Source organism: Nanorana parkeri, unplaced genomic scaffold (genome assembly GCF_000935625.1).
Source record: "Nanorana parkeri isolate BGI_ZX_2015 unplaced genomic scaffold, ASM93562v1 scaffold414, whole genome shotgun sequence".
Lineage (NCBI taxonomy): Eukaryota > Metazoa > Chordata > Amphibia > Anura > Dicroglossidae > Nanorana > Nanorana parkeri.
In genome coordinates this window covers 1,074,755-1,099,671 of record NW_017306682.1, presented here as the reverse complement: position 1 = coordinate 1,099,671, position 24,917 = coordinate 1,074,755, and the positions used below count along the sequence as shown (strand labels likewise).

Below are 24,917 nucleotides of genomic sequence, written 5' to 3'. Positions count from 1 at the left end.
ACATTCTCCCCACTGACCACCAATGTAAGGGACATTCTTCCCACTGACCACCAATGTAAGGGACATTCTTCCCACTGACCACCAATGTAAGGGACATTCTTCTCAATGACCAGAAATGTAAGGAGCATTCTTCTCACTGACCACCAATGTAAGGAACATTCTTCCTACTGACCACCAATGTAAGGAACATTCTTCCTACTGACCACCAATGTAAGGTGCATTATTTTCACTGACCACCAATTTAAGGAACATTCTTTCCACTGACCACCAATGTAAGGGGCATTCTTCCCACTGACCACCAATGTAAGGAGCATTCTTTCCGCTGACCAACAATGTATGGAACATTTTTTTTCACTGACCACCAATGAAAGGAACATTCTTTCCACTGACCACCAATGTAAGGAGAATTTTCCCCACTGACTACCAATGTAAAGAGCATTCTTTCCGCTGACTACCAATGTAAGGAGAATTCTCCCCACTGACCACCCATGTCAGAAGCATTCCTCCTAATGACCACCAATGTCAGAAGCATTCCTCCTAATGACCACCAATGTCAGAAGCATTCTTCCTAATGACCACCTATGCAAGGAACAATTTTCCCACTGCCCATCACACTAATATACGGTGAGCTATATATATGGTAATTATTAGCAGGGGTTCCCTGAAACCAGATAGTCATTTCAAAGGTTACTTCATGGTAACAAAAAAAAGGTTGAGAAAGGCTGCTATACACTATACTTTCCCTTTAATGATAGAAGAAGAGGCTTGAGAGACCTTGATGGTCTGTACCTCGTTATAAGCAGCACTGATCCCTTAAGATCTTTCTGTTCTTCCGATACTACAACAAGCCAAGTGAAAGATTTAAAATAATAATGAGGACACAGACTGTCCCTTATCCAGGCAATGAGACTGGTGAGCTCAGTCTGAGTTTAAATATAGAAAAGCCTTTCTCTGTGATCAGGGTCAGCAGTCAGCTATTCTATCCAACACGCTTTATTAAACACCATTTCACTTTCATAACGGTAAATTGGATGTAATTGGTGGCAGGTGGAGTTTTTAATCTTACTGTTAAAGTGCTCTGCTGTCTTCTCCCAATCGTTGATTGTTACAGACAGAACACAAGTGATCCAATACAGGGTCATCTGGAACGCTGAGCGGTTGTTGGACTTTTATGTACAATCTGACCATCAAATAATCTTTTCATGACCAGAATGGTGCATAAATATATACACTCACTGGCCACTTTATTAGGTACACCTGTTCAATTGCTTGGTAACACAAATGGCTAATCAACCAATCACATGGCAGCAACTCAATGCATTTAGGCATCTAGACGTGGTGAAGAGGACTTGCTGAAGTTCAAAGTGAGCATCAGAATGGGGAATAAAGGGGATTTAAGTGACTTTGAACGTTGTTGGTGCCAGACGGGCTGGTCTGAGTATTTCAAAAACTGCTGATCTACTCGGATTTTCACGCACAACCATCTCTCGGGTTTACAGAGAATGGTCCGAAAAAGAGAAAATATCCAGTGAGCGGCAGTTTTGTGGACGAAAATGCCTTGTTGATGTCAGAGGAGAATGGACAGACTGGTACGAGATGATAGAAAGGCAACAGTAACTCAAATAACCACTTGTTACATCCGAGGTATGCAGAATACCATCTCTGAACGCACAACACATTGAACCTTGAAGCAGATGGTCTACAGCAGCAGAAGACCACACCGGGTGCCACTCCTGTCAGCTAACAACAGGAAACGGAGGCTACAATTCGCACAGGCTCACTAAAATTGGACAATAGAAGATTGGAAAAACGTTGTCTGGTCTGATGAGTCTCGATGTCAGCTGCAACATTCAGATGGTCGGTTCAGAATTTGGCATAAACAACATAAAAGCATGGATCCACCCTGCCTTGTATCAACAGTTCAGACTAGTGGTGGTGTAATGGTGTGGGGGATATTTTCTTGGCACACTTTGGGCCCGTTATACTATCATGTCAATATGGACTAAAATCTCTGAGGAACGTTTCCAACACCTTGTTGAATCTATGCCAAGAAGAATTAAGGCAGTTCTGAAGGCAAAACGGGGTTCAACCTGGTACTAGCAAGGTGTACCTAATAAAGTGGCTGGTGAGTGTATATAGTACTGCAGGAACATGAGCAGATACCTCCAGGTCCAACCTGTCACCTCAAGACAACAATAACATCATGGGTTAAATAATTTTGACTTGTCTCTGTTCTTTCAAAGATGTTGGTCGTATATTGGACGGGTTGGTGGTGCACAGGAGCTATCCCTCATAAAGCCCAGATGTCTACACTGGGGTATAATACAACACGAGCTACTCCATTCCCTGGGCTTCCAGCATGAGCAGTGCCGCAGTGACCGTGACAAGTACATCCGCATCAACTGGGGAAACATCAACCAAGGTACTTCTTGATGAGCTTCTTTCCATGACCTAGCAGGATCATTCTGCACACCTGCTGTGGTCATTGTGATGGACTCTCTGTCTCTCTGTTGGGTTTTTTAAATGTATCTTATATTATGGAGAATGTAACAGGAGGAGCAGGGACACACAGATGGCCAGGGACATCTAGAAGTCTCAAGTGGACTGGAACAGAACCAGGAATTATGGCTTTGTGATCTTACTGTTGGGGAATCCAAGGCATATCAAAAGTCAACAGCTGACTCAGTCCACTAAGTTTGACTTGAAACTAATAATACTTTTGGGGAAAATGATCCTTTAGGGGAGTGGTTGTCAGCTTTCGAGTTATAGAGGGCCTCAAATGTGGTCCCCAATGCCACCAATGGGCTGCATATAATATTCAGTATATATAATGCTTACATTGTCATAGACTGAATACCTTCTAAAGAAAATGGCTGGAGACTGTGCTACTGGATTGGCTGGAGTCATGCTGTCGTACAGTCTCAACAGGTCACCGGCACACACAGAGGAAATTCAATATCTCTTTGATATGTTTTATTGAAGAACATCACAGCATGTCATTAGAAGCTGAAGCTAGTGTTTCGGGACCCTCTGATGAAGGGTCCCTGCTAGGTCCCGAAACACTAGCTTCAGCTTCTAATGACATGCCGTGACGTTCTTCAATAAAACATAACAAAGAGATATTGAATTCCTCTGTGTGTGTGCCGGTGACCTGTTGAGACTATTCTGAGTTTTGCACGACGCCATCCGTGTGATCACCATGAGCACCACCACCATTTGAAGGTTGCAGACCATAAGGAGTGTGGGTGGTTCTTGAAAATAATTATGCTGTAGGACAGGGGTCCCCAATCTCCAGGTGGCCGCAGACCGGTACCAGTGCCTGTTAGGAACTGGGCCACCAGCAGTCTCCTCAGCAGTCCCACTCCCCATCGGGAGCCATCACTAGGTTCCCTGCGGCCTCGCAAGTGAGAGCAGAGGAGTGTGCACGCTGCAGCCTGTTAGCCCAGCCAGGACGGGGGAACAGCAGCAGCTCCGGAGCTGCCCAAGTCAGTGTGTGTGTGATCAGGACGGACTGATGATGAGAGCGGAATGCTCTGACCGGGGACTCAGTGTTCTGCCTGCAAATCTCAACATTTTCACTGCTTACCTATAAGTGTCACTCCATTTCTATGCAGGAGTCCCCAACCCCCAGGTCCCAGCCGCACACTGCCCCCCACACTAGGGTTGCCACCTGTCCAGGATTCACCCGGAGCAGCTGAATACTGAAAAATGGCCGGGACAGGAAGTGGGTGTAAACACCTGGTCAGCAAGTGGTTCAGGCCTCGTTCACACCATATGCAGTGCGTTGCGGCCCAATGCTGCAAGCACTATTTTGATTGCACCAGACCGGACTGTGTAGGCACAATGTGCCTTGCGATCCCATACGGGCGATCGCATTGCGGCCGGAGGGCGTGGCTACGGTGCAATTCACGTCAATGGCCCGCCATGCCCCCTCCAGCCCGGCAAAAAAGTGAGCCGGCCGCAATTCGAGGCAGTGTGTTCCGGCCGGAAAGCACTGCATATGATGTGAACGAGGCCTAAGGGCAGGGAAGTGCCAGGCACTGATAGTTTTTGTCCTTGTTCAGCTCCACAAGCTAAGCAGTATGAATGGGGGTACAGCATGGATAGATGAATCCTCACTGCCAGACTATTGTATTCGGACAGCCGGCACCCACAGCTGCCAGAATACCTGAACAGTGACTGCACCTGCTTGGCTGTCGTCGCTGTACAGTTGACTATTTGCGGCCCAGCTGCTTCAACATAAGTCAGTTGAATTATTGCCTTCTATCAGACCTGGTGGTGATGGCGTGACCACCCATGGATCAGATTTGGGCAGAGTCAGCAGAAATTTGGACAGTCTATGAGCAGCTTCGTCTAAAACCTCCTTTTATTTGCTGATGATGAACATGTTTATGAGAGGCCTACATCTGATTTATGAGAGGCCTACATCTGATTTATGAGAGGCCTACATCTGATTTATGAGAGGCCTACATCTGATTTATGAGAGGCCTACATCTGATTTATGAGAGGCCTACATCGGATTTGCAAAGTTTTCTCTATGAGGTGAACCTGTAATCCACTTTGTGTTGCCATGGAAACATTATCATTTTGCTTCAAGCGTAATAAAATACAATTGTAAAGCTTTGCATTGACACACACAAAAGTTTTGTTGTTTTTTTTTTGTTCTATTGTTAAGGAGCCGGCTGGAAGATTGCTATTCAAATAGTGACTTCTGTCAGTCAGCTGTAGTCCCTGTACTGGTCATCGGACAGCCGCTAGTGCTGGCTTTCAGAATACAATAGCTAGTGGGGCAGATTCCCCCATTCACGCTCTTAAGCGTAGATCGGGGTGGGCAAAGTTCTCCTTTAATAATACTTCAAATAATACTTCAAATGGGTGAGTTCCTCTTTAACTTCCTTCCAGTCTTGTAATACAGCAATCTGTGTCTAAACAGCTCCACCCAGTGGATTTCCTTTAGTACTGCAAGCCAAGAGTTCTACCTGAACACTGGAAGGAAACCTCAGACTGATAGAAATATGAAGGCTGCTATTACTTATGGCCTTCTGAAAATGCAAGTTGCTTGGCTGTTTTTGTTATATACGAGACACTGACCCGGAGCAAAGATACAGATACGCTTTCAGTGATCGGAGGGAAGTCAGTCGCTGGAAATGTGCTGATCTCCCTGTGATGTAACCGCAGCGACCCACTGTGCCAGTTCCGGGCCTGCACGGAGGACAGCAGAGCCTGGGATAGCACAAGTGATAGAGCCGCCCGAACAGCGTTCATCAGCAGTAAATAAAGGACGTTGAAAAGCGTCCACCTGCCGTCAAGAGTGAACTGCCCAGCCGTTTAATTACAATCTGCTGGATGGCAAATGGTTAAAGATGACAACCGTATTTTTAAGGAAAAAAACAAAAGCAGTTGTTTTTGCGACACAGGACTTTAGCAAGCCAAATGTAATCCAGTGAAGGTACATCTGCATGGTTAGTGGTGTGCAATGCATATTCTGATCACTGGGGGAGAGGAGACTGAAGAAATTCTTCCTTCCTGATCACATCATCTCAGCCTGGGCAAAGTCAATAGACACCAGGGGTGGTGTTTTAGGCCCCATTCACACCTGACCGTTTTGTAGCGCGTCCTACGCTCGATGAACGCTCTACAAAACGGTCAAAAAAATAAATAGCATTGTAGTCAATGGTATTGTTCCCACCTGTCCGTATTTCCGCCCGTCCCGAACACACTACAAAACGGCCCACGCATGAAAAGGTCCCGGAGCGTTTTTTGCTGCGTATTGGTCCGTTTTGTAGGGCGTTTTCCATTTGTATACTGCCAAGTAGCCTTTGGAATCGCGCGACGGTCGCGCGACTTTTTTTACCGCGAATCGCGGCAAAAAAAACGTGTGACGGTCGCGCGACAGACGCGCATATTACAATACGCATAGGTGTGAATGGGGGCTTAATGATAAAAGGTGAAAATGATGATTGCTCTATATTACATAGTTACATAGTATTTGAGGTTGAATAAAGACACAGGCCCATCAAGTTCAACCTGGGTGTGTGTATGAGTCCCTGTGTGGTCTGGTTTTTAAGAGTACCTGTACCCCTGTATGAATCAATACTCTCTGCTGATACCGCTGCTTGTGGAAGAGTTCCAAAATGTAACCGCTCTGACTGAAAACAATCCCCTACGCCCTTTGTGGTTAAATCCTGTCTCCACCAATTTTGGGTCCAGTACAATATTAGGTCACAAAATGATGTGACATGTAGGCGACGTATTCATTTCTGGGAGGTCCGCTGTAAAACCAAAGCAGCCCCTTCTGCTTCAGGGTTTGGCATTGTGACATGCAATGGACAGTAATAGACCAGGTGATCATCTCAAGCAATGCTGAAGATCACAAATGGATCAGAACAGCCTGGAATCAACCAGATCATAGCAGCAAGTCTATTTCAGCAGTTGAGCGGGCTGTGTGTTTTTTGGGAGATGCCGAATGGGAAGCCACAAGTCTGCATGTGACGGTGGTAAATGATGAAGACAGGAAAGAAAGGAGACAAGCTAGAAGTCAATAGGGTGAGAATTAGATGACAGATACAGGGGCACCGGAATCCTGTTTTGTCCAAATGATATTGCCTTCGTGTTAAATGTCAAGCACTTTAGCAGTTGATTAGTTCCCCCGACATATCAGTAGGCAGCACCTATATATAGACGAGCGTGCAGGAAGGGGTAAGAATAGCGCAGGGTGATGGGTATTTATGAACAGCGGTAACACTACATATAACAAGACGGATGTGTAAAGTTTGTCTGGTGCAGAGGTGAGATGACGCCAGGATCTGATTACTTTGTTTAAATTACATCTCATTGCTGCACTTTGGGGTTCTTACACATTAAGCCGGTAACTTAAAGTGTATCTAAACCAGGGGTGGGCAACTCCGGCCCTCCAGCTGTTGTGGAACTACAAGTCCCATGAGGCATTGCAAGACTGGCAGGTACAGGCATGACTCCCAGAGGCAGAGGCAAGTTGGGATTTGTAGTTAAAGCACAGCTGGAGGGTCGGAGTTGCCCATACCCTGCTCCAAACCCAACCTAAGAACAAAAATGTAATATATTGCAGCTTGACCGTCCTTACATGTGATGGCTGCATTTGTTTTCTATTTTCAGGATTTGTCTTTTCTTTATTTTCACCCCGTGACCATGGCAGTTGTACAATTGCTGTCCCAGGGTGACCAGGTTGCACAACGTTCGCTCTCTCATCATGGCTGGATTACTGATTTCTACTTACAGATGTCTTTGTAGTGAAGTCTTGGGGAGCACCAAGGACAAGTTAAGCTTGTATAAAAAGCTGAGCTTCCTTTTATAAGTCTTCTTGGTAGTGGTGCTGGACATTAGTCAGTGCCTGGGGGGAAATCAGACCCTGCCCGCTCCACCCAAAGCTGAGGTCTCTGTTTTGGTTAGAATTGCACTTAAAGTAGTACTGAACTATCAAACTTTTTGGCAATAATGAATCCAGATCCAACAAATACACATTGCCCAGCAAAGTATTTCTTTACATTTTTGCCCAAGTACTTACAGTCCTCATGTTTCCAAACAGCTGCAACTCTCTCAGCTCGGCTTCCCTGAACCTCCCATCCTGTACAAGATCACAAGAGACAGAGCAGTCTTCAGTAGCCTTCCATCTACTAGCTTGGAGAAGGGAGGAAGGAGCAGAGGGGAGCAGGGAAGCATCTTGCTTGTTGTGCCTGTGTGTTTGTGGAGAAAAGTATAAGTATCTTGCTGCACTCCTTACTGGATTTCTGAAAAAGAATGCAAGTGGGTGCTTGCAGTGACCACGGTTGGCGCCGTGAAATATTACGTAGATCTAAAGGATGTCACCAGCACACCAAGCTGTTTGTGTTCAGCAAATGTCCATTTTAATGGCAAATGTTGTCATTCAATTGCAAGTACTTTTCGGGGGCCTCGCAGGGTCATTCTGAGCTTGATGAAGGGGACCCTGCGAGGCCCCGAAAGTACTTGCAATTGAATGACAACATTTGTCATTAAAATGGACATTTGCTGAACACAAACAGCTTGGTGTGCTGGTGACATCCTTTATATCTGTGTGTTTGTGGAGACACACACAGCTTACTAGCCCACAATGGTGGCTCCATAGGACTCTGTAAGGGAAAGGAGCCACCCTAAATCAGGATATCAGGGCCACTGTTCAGGGGACCAGCTGATTCTACAGGAAGCTAAAACTTTTAAACATGAAGGTGCGATTGATTTCATCAGCATTTGAAATAGCTTTTGACTTTAATATCACTTTAAGCATTGCATTATATGATGACACTAAGATCCCCATCATCAAATGGCTTCCTTTGATTGCGATCAGGCACCTGACGATGCGAAACACATCAAGCCATTAGCTGCGTACCTAATAGATCTGTGTCTCTGATTTTAAATACATTTCCTATTTTTGGATCGCTGCTTTTCAGGCTTCTTTTATTACCTTGTTGTATCGGTAGCCTAGGCAGGAGAGCAACTGCATCTGCATGGAGTCCTGGCAGCAGCGTCATTCTCTTTATACGGCTTCCTTTGGGGTTTATCACCCCTTAGAAATTACTATTTCTGGATGAATGATTGACGTAAATGTAAATGTGTCTTTGATTTTCTCATAGACAAGGAGCGTAACTTCTACAAAATGAGCACCCAAAACCTGGGAATGCCGTACGATTACCTGTCTGTTCTGCACTATGGCAAGTATGTCCCTCAGTCATGTAATAGGTTCTAGGGGACAGACTGTTCAACCAGCTCAGGCTCTTATATCAATGTCACTGTTTTCCTGTAGATTTGCCTTCGCCAATGATGCTGGGAAGCCCACCCTGGAGCCCATAGGGGACCCCAAAGCTGCGATTGGCCAACGCGTTGGGTTGAGTTCTCTGGATGTTGTGAAGATAAACAAACTCTATGGATGCAGTTAGGTGGAAAGGGAATGGAAAGACTATTTGTAAAAATATTTACTATCATCCAGTTAGTCAATGTATAGAAGCCTCTCTAGTGAGTGCTTCCACCCATTGAGAAAAGCATGAATGAACAGGAAGTGATATAAATCACTTTCTGTTTATTCATAACTGGGGAAACATAATACTATGTGTCCCCAGTTATTTACAAACACTGGAGTGGTCAGCTAATCATTCCAATGTTTGCTCTGCACAAAGAGGGTCGGTAAATACAGGCGGGGGGAGAGCAGCGGGGATCCGAGGAGAAGTTGAAGCCTGTGACGCCCCACTTCTCCCTACCGAGCCACGGCTGTGTTGGCCAGCTGGTGCCCCTGTTGCCATGGCGCCCTGTGCTCACCATGGCAACAGGAGCAAGGGGGCGCAGCCAGGCTGGCCCTGGCTGTGCCCCCTCTCAGCTGCGCCTGAGTCTGAGGCACTCGCCCCATGTTAGCTACAGCCCTAGGTTAAGGTACCTAAAAACAAAAACAGGGGTTTTAACCGTTCTCTGCTCGATCCAAATTGAAAACAAAAAAAGTTTTATCTTCAGATATACTTTTATTTTCTTTATCTATTATTGGTATTTATATAGTGCCAACAATTTATGCCGTGCTTTGCATACTGTACATTCACACCAGTCCCTGCCCTCAAAGCTTATCTAAGGTCCCTATCTCACATGTGTATGCATACTATATATACAAGGGCTGATTTAGGCAGAAGCCAGTTTTCCTACCAGCATATCTTTGGAGTGTAGGAAGACACTAGAGTACCTGGAGGAAACTCATGCAAGCACAGGGAAAACATGCAAACTCCATGCAGATAGTGTCCTGAACGGGATACAAACCAGAGACCCCCAGTGCTGCAGTGCTAACCACTAATCCACTGTGCTGCCCCTTTCTATCTATCTATCTAAAATATTTTTATATATTGTTTAAATAAGAGTTGTGAATGAAGCCTCAGATATACATTTCTGGACATACAGTTGATGATCTTGTACTTTCATATTAGATATGTGCAGCTACCTTCTGCCAGATCACCATGGTACCTTCTCTTGGGACTCCAAAGAGCATCCAAATGTCTCTACTTGTGTCTGGCTGATCCGGATCCCGGAAGGCAAGGTAACAGGACTGACGTACAGATGATGCTTTACCATATTTTTATTCTATCTAGTTGAGGCTGCATTCATTTGATCATGAGTAATGTCCACTCACCTTTAAATTAAGACTATAACCCCTGGTACCTGTGAAAAGAAGCAGGGGCGTATCTACAACAAATTGCACCCCTGGCATTCCACCCAGCTCCTGGCAACTAGTGACATCACTGGTGACCAGAAGCAGGGTGAGATGTCAGCCAGAGTATCCCAGGTTGCTAAGAGCCGAGCGGGGAGATGTGGTTTTGGCCAGAGTCCCGGCACCATACATACTGTACATAAACGCCCGCTTTGGTTGCTAAGAGCCAGGTGGGGAGATGTGTATGGCACTTACACATCTTTCTCCATGGCTCTTAGCAATCAGGGACGCTCTGGTCGGCATCATGCCCAGCTCTTAGCAACTATTGATGTCAATGGTTGCTAAGAGCCAGGTGGGTAGATGTGTATGGGAGTGGGGTTGGGAGAGAAAAAAGATCACCTGGTGAATTTTTGATGACCCATGTGGAACAGCACCCTTCCCCCCCTTCAAGTGGTCAGAATGCATTGATGTCAGTCTGCGTGAGTGGGCATTCCTAGGCAGGTTGTATTGTATTGTATTTGCATGCTTGGTAATGCCCACATGTTATATTGAACCTCCATGATTGAAAGAACTGAAGTCCAATGAATGACAGGGGTGGGTCAAGGACTTGGGAGGTAAAGGCAGGCTGAGGGGGTAGAAAGGGCAGTTGCCCTGGGTGCCAAATTTGTAGGGGCATTACGGGCAGCATTCCACTTCTTTGCTCTCCCATACCGGGCCCCATCGGGTCAGCAGGGGGGCCTGGTTTGGAAGCTGCCTCCCTGCTGGGGGCCAGCTGTATCATGCGGTATGTGTCCCCTCTGATCCCCACTGCTCTTCCCTGCATGTGTCGCCAGAGGAAGTGGGGGTCGGAGGAGACACAGAGCTGACCCAGCTGCCGGTGTCCAGTTGGGAGGAGAGATCAGTGCAAGGACGCTGAGCGGACCTGTCAGGATAGAGAGCAGGGAGGGGGCAGAGCTTCAGGATGCCAAGCGGTAGACCAGCAATTATGTGAAATATTTGCTGATCCTTCCATGTACTGAGCAAACACCGAGTGATCAGTTGTGATCACTCGGTGTTTGTAAATAACTGAGGACATAGTAAGCTTACTATGTCCCCAGTTCTGATGTGTAAGTGCCAGGCATCACTTCCTGTTCATACATTATTGGGGACATAGTAATCACTTACTTTCTGAATGGACAGGAGCACTCAGTACAGAGGCTTCCTGTCCATTCATAAGTGGGGAGAGTACTGTACCTCCTCGAATGAACAGGAAGCCTCTGTACTGAGTGGGCTACATATAAGAGTGAGTGCACTGTATCTGTATTAATGACTGAATGGTCGTCCTTTTTTGCTCCAGGTCTTCCTGCAGTTTGAGAAGTTCAGTGTCCAGCCTTCTTCAGCCTGCAACCAAGCCTCTGTGACTGTCTATGATGGGATGAGCAGAGAGGCCCCAGTCGTCATGCCCGGTACATGTGGAAAGATGCGCCCACTTGGCCATGTGGCTTCTGGAAAGCTCCTGAGAATTGAGTCCACCAGCAGAGGGAGAGAGGCCAGCTTTAAGGCCAGATACAATACCAGTGAGTATAAGCACTCTCTTTAATGGCACAGTATTCAATAGAACTATGAAATCAATCAGAAGTAGAACTAAACCTCAACTGGATGACATTTAGTTGGCTAAAGTCCTGTCTCTTTTAGCCACTTCCTGTGCTAACTCCAACTTCAGCTACTCATCATTGCTTGTTAAAGTTGAACTCCAGCCTTACCTTCAGTCTTGCACAGTTGTACGGGTGCCTGTCCTGTACTGATATTGCTTACTCTGATTTTGCAGTGTGCATTTGTCTGCAGCAAGTTAGATAGAGCACACCTAATTTCCTGGCTGGAGGACATCAAGATTAATCTACTTCTTTCCTCCTCAGCCTTACTGTCCCTGGCTCGCCCCTTTTATTCATTGTATTTCAGTTCTTTCAATTATAAATGCTCAGCATCGTATGTGAGTGTTACATAAGGCGGCCTGCATGCAAATACAGCCTGCCTAGGAATGCCCATTCCCATTCAACATTTTGATTTTTGCATACCTTCTTCCAAGAGCCAGCCTACTCCTTGAATCAGGGCAGTATGCATTAGAAGTTGCAGCAAGTCAGATAGATTGAAGCGCCACACTCCATTTAATAGTCCAGAGTAGACTGCCAAATCAGCTGCTGAAGAGCTCTATGCATTCTCACACACTGGACAAACCCTGCTGCAGGGGGTAATTGTATGAGCCCCCAAAACACATTGGCCATTTCTATACCATTCCTAACCCTATATTGAATTAAGATGCATCTGGACTATTAAGCACAGTGTGGCACTTCAATTCACAATCCTGCAATTTGACACTAAAAACCAAGAAGACAGTGGAGATCCTCTGGAATGTAGAAGCTTCCTGTCCGGTAGTCAGATCACCTATACCAAGTGTGTCACATGATATTTGGGCAGACACACCAATAGGATAAACTTTGCAGGTTCAGAGCTTTTATTCCACTTCTTTGCTCCCAAGTAGGAAAGAGCTCAGGTTCCGACAGAACCTGGTCCAAACCTGAGCTCCTCTAAACAGAGAAGGACGCTGCTTCCGCTACTGCCCAGCCAGCTGCAGGCTGGGGAATTCCCTGCCCACAGCTACACGCAAGCAAAGTGACGGGATGCAGTGAGGTTGTTGACCTTATATGGTTACGTGGCTACATTTGGTCAATGACCTTGACCAAGTATGACCATGTGGCCATATAAGGTCGATGATCAAGCATCTCGCCCCTTTTATGTACAGCTGCGAGGCAGGAAAAGCCCTGGCCTGCAGCTGATTGTTCAGGTGGTCCCATGTCGCTTCCGGGTTTCGGAGGATCTCAGGTTTGATCTTAACCTGACCTCATCCCTACACCAAATGCCACTCTGTTTGCATGCTAGAGCAAAGTGAACAAGCTCAAAGTTGATCTGGGGTGACTCTTTCCCTACCACTACGTGGTAGGCTGAGGCTGGACCACTTACAAACCAAACACTTCACTGCATTAGGAAGGGGGAGAGTCACATTCTCCCTTAGGCTTGGAAGTACAAAGGGGCAATTAAGTGAGCCAGTTGCTTTACCCTGCATGAACAAAACATGGGTTCACTTGAAGTCAGGCCCCTAGTGAAAGAAGTATCAGGGAGGAACTCACAGAAGACTTTTCTGACTAACCAGAATAATAGTAGGCACTGTGTGGTGTCTACTCATAGAAGGGACTCTGACTCTAAATAATAAGGCTGACAGTATCACTCTACAGTACAAATTCCTTACTAGTCCTCCATATATCACAGCCTTATACAATGCATGGCTTTCCTCTATTGCAGTAAATTGTGGGGAATCCTTTAACAGCTCGACTGGAAACTTCTCTTCTCCTGGTTTTCCAGCGCTGTACCCTAATTCCATGGACTGTGTATGGGTGTTTTCTGCTCCTCCTGGCCACAAGGTAAATATGATGCACATATGGAATCCTCCAAGCCCCATTCTCATTGTCGCGCTGCGGTAAGGCACGTTACATATATTGGTGCTATGAGGTGCCATTCATTATGAGCGACACACCAAAGCGCCTTCTCAACGCACTTGCATTGCAACACAGCACAACAAACATGTATTGCCAATCCGCCATGCTGCCGAAAATACTGCATGCACCTTTTTGTGTATATTGGGGTGTTAGAAAGCCCATTTAAATGAATAGGCTGCTTTAACACAATGCAGGTTAACACTCATGCATTAATGCAGCACAACAGTGTGAATCTGGCCCTAATGCTTTGAGTATGCTAGGACTAAGAAATGAAACCCTACCTCTACGTTAATATCTTGTGTTGTTGCAGATTACAGTAAGCATTGCTCCCATCAGCCTGGAATTGTCCACAGGCTGCTCTTACGACTATCTTCTCTTTCAAGATGGACGAAGGCAGAAGAGAACATGTGGAGCCATTCCCAAGCTGAGTTTTACATCTGCTAGCAGTTCTCTGATGGTTTACTTTCACAGCGACACTTCAGTCCAGGCCAATGGCTTCTTCGCTACGTACTCTTTGAGTAAGTTTCTCATAGATAAGTATGATATAGAATGGTCACATATTCAGTGCCTGCCTTGTAGGGTACCATTCCGGACGTACACCAGTGATGTTACTGCAAGGGGTACCAGTCAGCAGGGCAGTTCAAAGTATGTTACCAGCACACCTCATTCTTCTCCAGTCAAATTGTCTCTATTGACATTTGATCAGCATATAATGCAAAAAGTGTTTTGGTCCACCAGGGGTCCCTTAATCAGGCAAAGTGACATAAATAATAGAAATAGCTCACCAACATGTATACAGGTGTTACACTAATGAGAAGAAGCAGGTAACCCTCATTATTACATCATAATGACGTCACCAAAACGTAAACCAGCAAAGCAAATATGATGGTGGAATGCTTGTACTGACCTCTGATAACTCTCCATAGACCAGCATGTGATGTAATATTAGCTGTCTTACTACACAGTAAATGATGGTAATGTACGGATGGACATTGGAACGTCAGGAACTTGGAATCAGGTGTAAATTCTGGTTTGGTGTGCAATGGAGATATCTTCATGATCAACAGAGCAGGTCACCATTCCATGGGTTTGGTTTGATGAGAAGTCTGAGAGAAAGAGCAAAAGTGGTGAAAGGGGATCACAGAAATATTGGCATGATGGTAACAGGGATCAACACTGTCTTTCCTGAAGGGCATCCCGGACCGATCAGTAGAACTTCCCAGCAGATAAAGAAGGTTGGTTTCACAGTCAGGGTGGACCTACCCGTGGTGGGGCACTTGGAGCATTACATTGCTCCATCCCATGTGGCGTGATTCTAGACGGGCAAAGTGACATTTAGGGACTATTGTCTGGAACAGTGTTTGAGTGAACCGTGCCATTTATTCATGTCAGCTGTCGTTAGAGTTCTGTACCTAAAGCCAGATGATTTTCCTTTTAGATTTAGGGTAGGTAGGCAAGGGTACAACCTCTGTCAGGTTTTGATTACTGCGTTCCCCGCCCTATCTATTTGTCGGGTGACCATGACCTGGACAGGACATGATGGAAAACCCAGTATATTTTACAGTTATCATCAGGACAGGAGGTGAGGAAGAAATCTTCCCATGTGGACATTTGTAAAATTCCTTTCACTTTGAAGTGATTTCCTATCACTTCCTGTAGCATCAGAAAGCGAGAAAAAAATTCCCTACTTACCAAAAAAATGAAAGCTGAAGTCCAGCCTCACCTTCAGCATTGCACAGTTATAAAGGGTCCTCGTCTGTACTGGAATTGTTTACTCTGATTTCACTGTATTCTGTGAGCTTCTCACAATGTGCATTAGAAGCTGCAGCTAGTCACATAGAGCCTGCCACATTTCCTGGCTGGAGGATGTCAGTATCACCCAGTACTTTCCTTCCCAGACTTACTGTCCCTGGCCTGCCCCTTTCATTGACTGGATTTTAGTTATTTCAATCATGGAGGCTAAGGGTCACATGAGGGCATTACTTAGAGCAGCCTGCATGCAAATTCTTTCAAGGATCCCCCACTCCTTCAGAATGACATTCACCTATCCAGACATATTTATATTTTTTGATAGTTATAAACACTTCTGAATAGCCAGCCACTGCTTGCATCAGACTCTCTGTATTGTTTTCAGTAAGCTATGTGCAGCACTAGGAGGGCTTCCACCCACTAGCAATGATTTGCCTGCATTGTGTAAAAAAAGTACAGGGACCCAGGACCCAATGATGACATCACTGGGTCTAAAATGATGTATGTAATAGAAAACTAGAAGTTTTTTTTTAAAATGTAACAACATGGTGATGGGGGCGAGGGAGGAACCAGGGAAGGCAAATGCAAGTGGTTTGGCTTTACGTCCTCTGTTAAAATTATTTGTAGGAAAAGTGCAACTAGTGGTTAAAGAGTCAGTACAGTCTTCTGTTTCCTGCAGAGATGTAGAAGAACTGGTGGCACTCACTGGTGTCCAGTGTAAATCATTTACAGGGTTATTCACAAAAAAAGTGAAGAGTGTGGAGAAGGCCGGGGAAGTGAACAATCTAGGACAACATAGCTGACCTGGAAAGTGAGCGGAATTGGAGAATGTTTCCAAATCATCTATGTTGTCCTAGATTGTTCACTTCTCCGGCCTTCTCCAAACTCTTCACCCTTTTGTGACTAACACGGATGGATTTTAAACACAGCATTCCTGAAGTTCTTATATGAGCCAGTTCAGATTTCTTTCTTAGCACTATTCCCCAGTTGTAGGCTCGCCTAAGGCTGTCTTGTAACATTATCTACAGTTAGGGCGTTGCTGGTAGTATTATGTAGTCCTTTTCATAAGCAGATGTAATGGAATCCAAAGCGTGTACCCCAAGGCTTGAGTAAAACTAAACTGAGTTCACCTGAGTGTGCAGGGAATCCACACAGTTTAAAGTTCAGCATTCCCCATCAGATTGCCCATTTGTGAACCACGGTAGATGTCAGTTGCCATTAGTCATGTTCAACCTTGGTCTGATCCGACCCATAATTGCCACCTGGTTCTTTCACAATTATGGATCAGATCCACACTGACCGACTGATTTCAGAAGTGAAATGAATCAAATTAAAAAAAAAAAAAACTGTTCTCATGCTCATAACCACTTGCACTGCCTTCCTTCCCCCTCCTCCTCCTCTGTGTATAGTAATGAACAGAGAGGCTCTGCTGAGCCAAGCATTGATTTATGGGAATGCATCTGGGTTGTGTCTGCATCTCCCTTCAGTATTTGCAATGGCCTTCTGTAATCTCTGCACACCTCAGATCTCAACTGACCGATTACACCTCAATGTCCTGCCTCCTATGTGACCCACTTGGCAAATATACAGCACATCTGCGTTCCTGGTGGTAAAATTCATAGTAATGGCCATGTGCATGGCCGGATTCCTATCACTGTTGTCTGCAGACACCCTTTGGAGGCCAAGAAGCGTATAGAAGATGACTGCTCTTATTTACTGAGGATGGAAAAGAATGTGTGGCCATAACTTGTGACCCCATTGAAACATTTCTCATCTACTCCTGTTCTGGTGACAACCCAAAATTAGGCATTTTCTTTCACTTTCAGTGATAACGGTCACCAGGACAAATAGGGATGGTGAATCTCTAATGGGGACTGCATTAAAAACCTGACAGGTGTTCTAAAAAAAAACCAAAAAGGTTTTGGCTTTAGATCTACTTTAGGCAAAGAGAGTCTGCTCCAGTTTTGATAAATTCCCCTCTTTGTGTGCGTTAACTTTGTAAGAAACAGTTTTGGCTCTGATCACAATCTAATAATCTTCCTTAGATCGCTGAACACTTTAATCATCTTTAATGAGAGATGATTATATTGTGGAATATTGCAAGTCTGGTTCCACCCTGATCTCATCCATGAGATAAAAGCAGCTCATACCTTTATGTTCAGATCACTCGCTTAATATTACAATTATAAAAATTGTTCTTAATAGTCTTTTGTTGACTACTGTGTGAGCAGCGTATGAAAATTGGACATATCAATAAGATCTTCCCATCAGTGTTTCTGTCATCTGTGTCCCATTGGGGGAGATTCTCCTTCACTTCCTGTCTGATAGCCACAACAGGAAGTGAAAGGAAATCCTTCCAAGGGGAGGGAAATCCCTGGTGGTCAGCAGGGTCACCAGAACTAATGCAACGCACTAAAATCACTCTGAACCACAAGTGCTATGTCACATTGCATGTGTGTGAACGGGTAGTAAAGCCGACCTTGCAGCTCACTATCGCATATCCTGCAAGAATACAGTGCTGTACAATGACAAAGTGAGAATTGGGACCTTCAGTTTTTCCAGGATCACATGGGGATCAGTAAGGCCCCATTCACGCCTGACCGTTTTGTTTAGTCTTTGAGCTGTAGACACGTTAGTGTGCCCTAACAGGGAACCCTCAGGTCTGCCTGACAGGAACTTTTATCTGTCATGTCATCTGTCATCCACATGCAGGACAAAGCATTTCTTAGTCTTCCCGCCAATGATTTCTCTTTGCAGGGGAGAAAAAGGAAACAACCAGTGTAAACTAGGGTTAGAGGCAGCGAAGTTGATTTTTTTCTTGTCTAACACTGGCTGGTCAGAGAGTGAGAGTTGGCAGGTAGGGGCTTATGTGTGTGCGAGGAGACAGGTGTACACACAACCAAGGACATGAAGGTTACTGCACGTGGATTTATGACTGTGTCATCTCAGGGCAAGCATCTCCATCTAGGAAGTAGATAGTGATCCTGGACTATGCCTGAAAAGAGATGACATCTTCCTTCTGAAGAAAAGAAGAACCCTTGTCAGAGGGAGTACTGTGATCTCTTTTAGTGCCCGTATGCGTTAATGCATGTGCATCAATGCACATTATGTCGCAAGTTAATGTGCATTACATCAAGGCAGACTGTTAAATACAATGCACCAAAACGTTCCAAATATCAGACATGCCACAACATTTTTGGAGCTGTGCACTGCAGCACGCTAGTGTATTGCAATGCATGTGCATTGCCTTAGTGCATGGGTAGGAAGGGGGGCTATTTAAAATGAATGCCACTGCAACATGTCAATGGATGTAACATACATTAGTGCACATTGCAATAACACACACGCATTGCAGAAGTCCAAAGCAGGAAGTTGGTAGATGTCAGTGCCACCTGATTCTTGTTAATGGCTCTGGGTGGTCCAGTTGCCAACAATGGCCAACCAAGGAGATTGGCAAATCTGAATGAAATTGTTATTTGGCACTTGTGATGACCTCAGGGGCATTGATACAGGTTGTGCAACAGATTTACTACAAGGATACAACTTGTATCCTTGTAGTAAACACAAAAGAAAAACAAAACACAAAAGAAAAACAAAATAGGAAAGTGGCCCCTGGGGATTGTCACATGTCACCCCCTTTTTAGTTAAATGTCAACTTAGTAATTTGTGTGTCTGTTTAGAGTGAAAATCTGTCTCATTTTCAATTGGAACTGAAGCCAAAACGTATTTTTTTAGTTTTGGATAGAGTAAGGGAAGGTTATAACCCCCATCAGTGTTTCTGTCATCTGTGTCCCATTGGGGGAGATTCTCCTTCACTTCCTGTCTGATAGCCACAACAGGAAGTGAAAGGAAATCCTTCCAAGGGGAGGGAAATCCCTGGTGGTCAGCAGGGTCACCAGAACTAATGCAACGCACTAAAATCACTCTGAACCACAAGTGCTATGTCACATTGCATGTGTGTGAACGGGTAGTAAAGCCGACCTTGCAGCTCACTATCGCATATCCTGCAAGAATACAGTGCTGTACAATGACAAAGTGAGAATTGGGACCTTCAGTTTTTCCAGGATCACATGGGGATCAGTAAGGCCCCATTCACGCCTGACCGTTTTGTAGCGCGTCCTACGCTCGATGAACGCTCTACAAAACGTTCAAAAAAATAAATAGCATTGTAGTCAATGGTATCGTTCCCACCTGTCCGTATTTCCGCCCGTCCCGAACGCACTACAAAACGGCCCACGCATGAAAAGGTCCCGGAGCGTTTTTGCTGCGTCTTGGTCCGTTTTGTAGGGCGTTTTCCATTTGTATACTGCCAAGTAGCCTTTGGAATCGCGCGACGGTCGCGCGACTTTTTTACCGCGAATCGCGGTAAAAAAACGCGTGACGGTCGCGCGACAGACGCGCATATTACAATACGCATAGGTGTGAATGGGTCCATCGTAAGTATTTTTTCATCCTAGTGATTTAAGATGTGGGGTGAGAGGTTACTATATCGTTTTTAGTGGTTGCAGACTCCAAATGAGTGAAAAGCTTTTTTCAGTCTTAAAGTAGCATGCCTCAGAAAGTGCAATGTTTAATAAAACACATTATTTAAATTTTTACAGCTCCTGCATCATGAAGAACCCTTTTAACACAGTGATTAAAGACATCAGCAGTCTTTTTCATGGCCACCAGGTGGCGCCATGGTACTTACATTCCCATTGCAGGCACGTATACTATTTCTAGGGGTCCGTTTATAAAGGTCAGCAAATAATTGGTTTTAGTTTTTGCTTTATTTTGCAATGATATTTTGCTAGATTTTCTACAAGTTATTAAAGATGAAGATGAAATGCTGCACTGCGTACAAATGGTGCCAAATAGACAAAATCTTCCAAAATGAATGTAGTAAATGTGTAAACAGCGAAGATTGTAACCGCACATTTTAATGTGACCTTTTCTTCTATGAATTTGGTAGTTTCTACCTTTTTATAAAGATTGCCTTATCTGTACAGCCAGTTCCCTCTGGCTGCTTTTAAAATAAGTCACCGCACGCATAAAATAATAAATGTAAATCTTTGTCAGAGTAATATTTGTTCTCCTTTCAGTTACGTGAACCTGTGCTTTGCACATGCCGGGTGAAAGCAATAAATTCACTCTCTCTTCCCCCACCCCGTGTCTGGGAGCATTCACTTACCCACCCTTCACCCCCCTGATGCTCTATTCAACCGTGGATAATGTGGGAAAAGACCTCAGTGTAAGCTCAACCCAGATTTTTAGTCACGGCTTACACAGGGCTGACTGTTTTTCCCACTCCTGTGACAGTAGGAAAGGACTGGGTTTCCTAAAAAGTAATATTGCTCCCTGTGCTTGTGTGGGTTTCCTCCAGTTACCCCGGTTTCCTTCCACACTCCAAAGACATGTGGAAGGTTTATTGGCTCCTACCTAAATTGGCCCTCTATGTATGCATGTGAGATAGGGACCTTAGATTGTAAGCTGCTTGAGGGCAGGGACTGATGTGAATGCACTATGTAAAGCGCTGTGTAAATTGTCAGCGCAATATAAATACCAAAAATAAACGAAGGGTCCCGAAAAAGAAAAAAAAGACACAGCTGCATTCTGTAATTGATTTCTATGGGCAGCTGCATGCATCAACTGTGGGGAAATATGCCGTTTTGTACTTTGTGCGACCCCAGGCACCCTTGTGCATGAGGCCTAAAGCAAAGCTTTTGGTTTGACCTACATGCCTAAAACACAGGTTCACTATAGAGGACACCATTCCTGAAAAAAAAACATGGCACAATATCAGTGCTGGTCCTGGTCAGTGTAGGTTCCCTTTAAAAATTACATTTTTAAAGGGAGCCTGTCATGGAATAAATTCAAAGGCCTAGACATTTTTATAGCGATCTATCAATCAGACTAAAGAGGTCTAATTAGTGGTAAGAAGATCTGAGGACAGTCCCTCCAAATGAGGAACAATTGGGAGTCATGAAGTACTAATGCAAATAGACCCCTTTTTAAGACATAGCAATGTTCTAGGCGTTCTGTTCTGGACCTGTGTTCTTTGTGGGGGAGCGGTGGTCTCTCTGCAGAAGTCCAACACAGTGTATGGTGCATGCACTGGGGGAGAGATCGGGAGATTTCATTTGCAGAAGAGACTTTGCTGAGTGAAACCTATACCCAATATAGCTAAAACAGCTAATATACAATTAAAGGAGAACTATGACATGAGTGATTTCCACTCACCTCATAGTTCTACCCGACCTGTGACAATGAGACTGTCACAGGTCGGCTCAGTAGATCAGGAGGTGAGGGAACACATACCAGGTTCACTCACCTCTCGATCCTGTTACGGCTCTCTGCCGTGAAAGGGGGAGGGGCTGGATTCCCCCCTCCCTGCTCCGATCTGCCAGCGCTGACTGGCAGAACGGACGGGGGAGGGGGCGGGTACAGCTGGCTCTGCCTCTAGATAGGCAGAGCCAGCTGTCACTCACGCAGCTGGGCGGATCCCGTCATCTAAGTCGGGATCCGCTCCAGGTGCGGCGTCTCAGTATACCGCGAGCTGTAGCTCGCGGTATACTGAGCTTAGGGTAACGGGAGGACGCTAGTTTGTGTCCTCCCGTTACCCTAAGGAGAACTATGGGGAAAAACACTGACCCCATAGTTCTCCTTTAACAAAGTTCATGTTCCCATGCTGACTGGGAGCTCTGACTCAGCATGGGATGTGTCAGAACATTGCAGAGAGACCACTGCTTCCCCACAGAGAGCAAGGGTCTTTCTTTGCAGCATGCTAGCAGGGGGTAAAAAAAGATTTTACATTTATTGTACAATTAGTTTGTAATGTGTAGGATCAACATAAATAGGAATAAAGTGTCTCCGTTATCATACAGTTGCACTTGATTAGTGACTACAATAAGTTTACCATAGGTACAATTTTTTTTTTTTAAAGGCGGAGTTTTAATACTGATTGTTCATTGTCAGACCTTGTGTTGGTCTTTGCTTGTATACAGTATATGAACCCAGAGCGGCCCACTGAGAACAATAGCCAGGGATGGTTTAGAGATGAGCTTGTATGTAAAAGGACCACGGGGGGCGTTGTATAACAAATGATGACATTTATTAAGTTGGAACATAAATATTGTTTGTGCATTTTACAGGCTGTATTGCTAATAAATAACATAAACTGCCAGGAACACATTGATCGCTGATAAGAACTGAATCTAGCATGCATAATAATAGAAACCATACAGTAAACGTGATCAGCAGTAAAGGGTCGGTCTGGCTGAAAGGTATACAGTATATGGGGAGCCTGGTGGGCTGACTTTTTATATTGCATAGGGACGTCATAGGTGACAACAGTTTAGGGATGTGATACAGACAATCATAGAGTCTCGGGTCTTGGCCACCCACCTTGGGGCATTCCCACTCCTAATGATTCATACTTCTGACATAAAATAATAAGTAGGAACCCCTCCTAATACCTGTGCCCGGCGTGCAGACCCTGGAGCTCAGAAATCTCCCCAACAAGTTTTAGGGATATCTAAACCTATGATTTTTTTTTTTCAGCCTAAGAACATTTTCTGCAAGTACAGAAAATACTTGTTGATCCTGATGACAGAATCTCAGTGTCCTTGTCACTTCCTTTGCACTGTACTCATCACAAACAGTGTTATCAGCCATCCCAGCTATAGTCTGTCAACTACAGAACACCTCCTCCCTACAGAATGCAGATAAGGAGAGGGTATTTGTAGTGCAAACCAGAACAGCAGCATAGGGTGACAGCACTAGATAGAGGGGGACAGTGAGTGGGTGTTGTCACTAGGGATGCACCGATACCGATATCGGTATTGGTACCGATACTGGGTATTTGGGCAAGTACTCGTGCTCGCCCAAATGCTCCGATGCCTAGCCCCGATAATTCCTGTATCAGGAAGCCAGGCGGTGAGTCATTACATGGCGCCTGGCTTCCTGATTGACCAGAAAGCCGGCTTCATGCTCCCTCGTCACCCGGTGATGAGGGAGCATGGAGCCAGCTTTCTGGTCAATCAGGAAGCCAGGCGCTGTGTAATGACTCGCCACTTGGCTTCCTGATTGGCCAGCTTCTTGACCAATCAGGAAGCCAGGCTGCGAGTCATTACACTGTGTAAATTTGGGATACTAAAAATACTAGGGATGCACTGATACCGATACTAGTTTTCGGTGCTGATGCAGAGTATTTGGGCGAGTACTCGTACTCGCCCAAATGCTCCGATGCCTAACCCGATACTTGAACTTCCGGTATCAGGAAGCCGGGCAGCCAGTCATTACACGCTGCCTGGCTTCCTGATTGGCCAGGAAGCCAGCTCCATGCTCCCTCGTCATGGCTTCCCGGCCAATCAGGAAGCCGGGCAGTGTGTCATTACCCTCCCCTTGGCTTCCTGATTGGCCATAAAGCCGGCTCCATGCTCCCTTGTCACCTGGTGACAAGGGAGCATGTAGACGGCTTCCTTGCTAAATCGGGAAGCCAGGTGCAGAGTCATTGCACACTGCCTAGCTTCCCTAATGAGACTTCCAGTATTGGTATTCGGTATCGGTGAGTACCGGAAAAAAAATATCAGTACCCGTACTCCATACCGAAAAACCGGTATCAGTGCATCCCTAGTTGTCACCCTAGAACAGGAAGTGTATTATTAGCAGGACCACCAGGTGAAAATAAAAGGTGGGAAATTGAAACTGATAGTTCAATTGGACTACAATCAAAATCTAATTGGCTGTTATAAATGATTACACTTTGTGCATCATCCTTCCTTTTCATTGCTCAGCACTGCTCTAATAAATACGCCTGATGTACAGGCAACACACCAAACACAATGACTAAGTGAACACAAAGATAAAAAACAAAAGAAGAATAAACATAAATGTACAGAGGGGTCCTATGTAAGTTACACAGTATAGATCATACATGAACACCCAAAAAAAAAAAGAGACAACAGCATCTTTTATTTACAGAGGGAGGTAGGCTTGTGGAAAATAAGAGCCCTTTCTTCATAGAAAGAGATGTGTACATGCCGAGCAGCACCACACTAATGCCAAAGAGGACCACAAAAAACCCCATTTCTAATGTCCACGGTCCTTGTGGAAGAACGGAATAAAGATTCAGCTTAGCGATGAAGTCCAGTTCAGGCTTTGAACGCTCATGGCAATTTTGAAAAATGTTCTTCCCTTTATAAAGCCCCCCAATCGGTCATTTGCCATTTTCTGCTCTTCGTAAACATGATAAATCCGTTCACGCATTTCAGTACATGACTTGAAGACTGGAACTGTGGTGGCTCGTCGTAGAGGTCCATAGACTTGTAAATACAACTCTCAAACACTATGATTTAAAAAAAAAAATGAATTTGTAAAATTGAAATGAAAATGTTAAACTAGCATACCTTACTGACCCGGGGGCATTGCTGGTTGCTCTTCATGTCATGGTTAAGCCCAAGCTGAAAGTACATCAACAATCTCAG

At 45.0% G+C, this 24,917-nt stretch overlaps 1 protein-coding gene across 1 annotated transcript in view; it reads left to right on the top strand.

The window, feature by feature from the left end:
* Positions 1-17,023, top strand: part of LOC108789649 (astacin-like metalloendopeptidase) — a 26,138-nt gene extending 9,115 nt beyond the window's left edge. The window contains exons 5-11 of the mRNA XM_018559720.1: positions 8,628-8,709; positions 8,798-8,925; positions 9,954-10,063; positions 11,511-11,730; positions 13,511-13,629; positions 14,015-14,222; positions 16,941-17,023. Of these exons, the coding sequence (XP_018415222.1) occupies positions 8,628-8,709; positions 8,798-8,925; positions 9,954-10,063; positions 11,511-11,730; positions 13,511-13,629; positions 14,015-14,222; positions 16,941-17,023 (950 nt within the window). The remainder of the gene's footprint in view (positions 1-8,627; positions 8,710-8,797; positions 8,926-9,953; positions 10,064-11,510; positions 11,731-13,510; positions 13,630-14,014; positions 14,223-16,940) is intronic.
* The last annotated feature ends 7,894 nt before the right edge of the window (positions 17,024-24,917 follow it).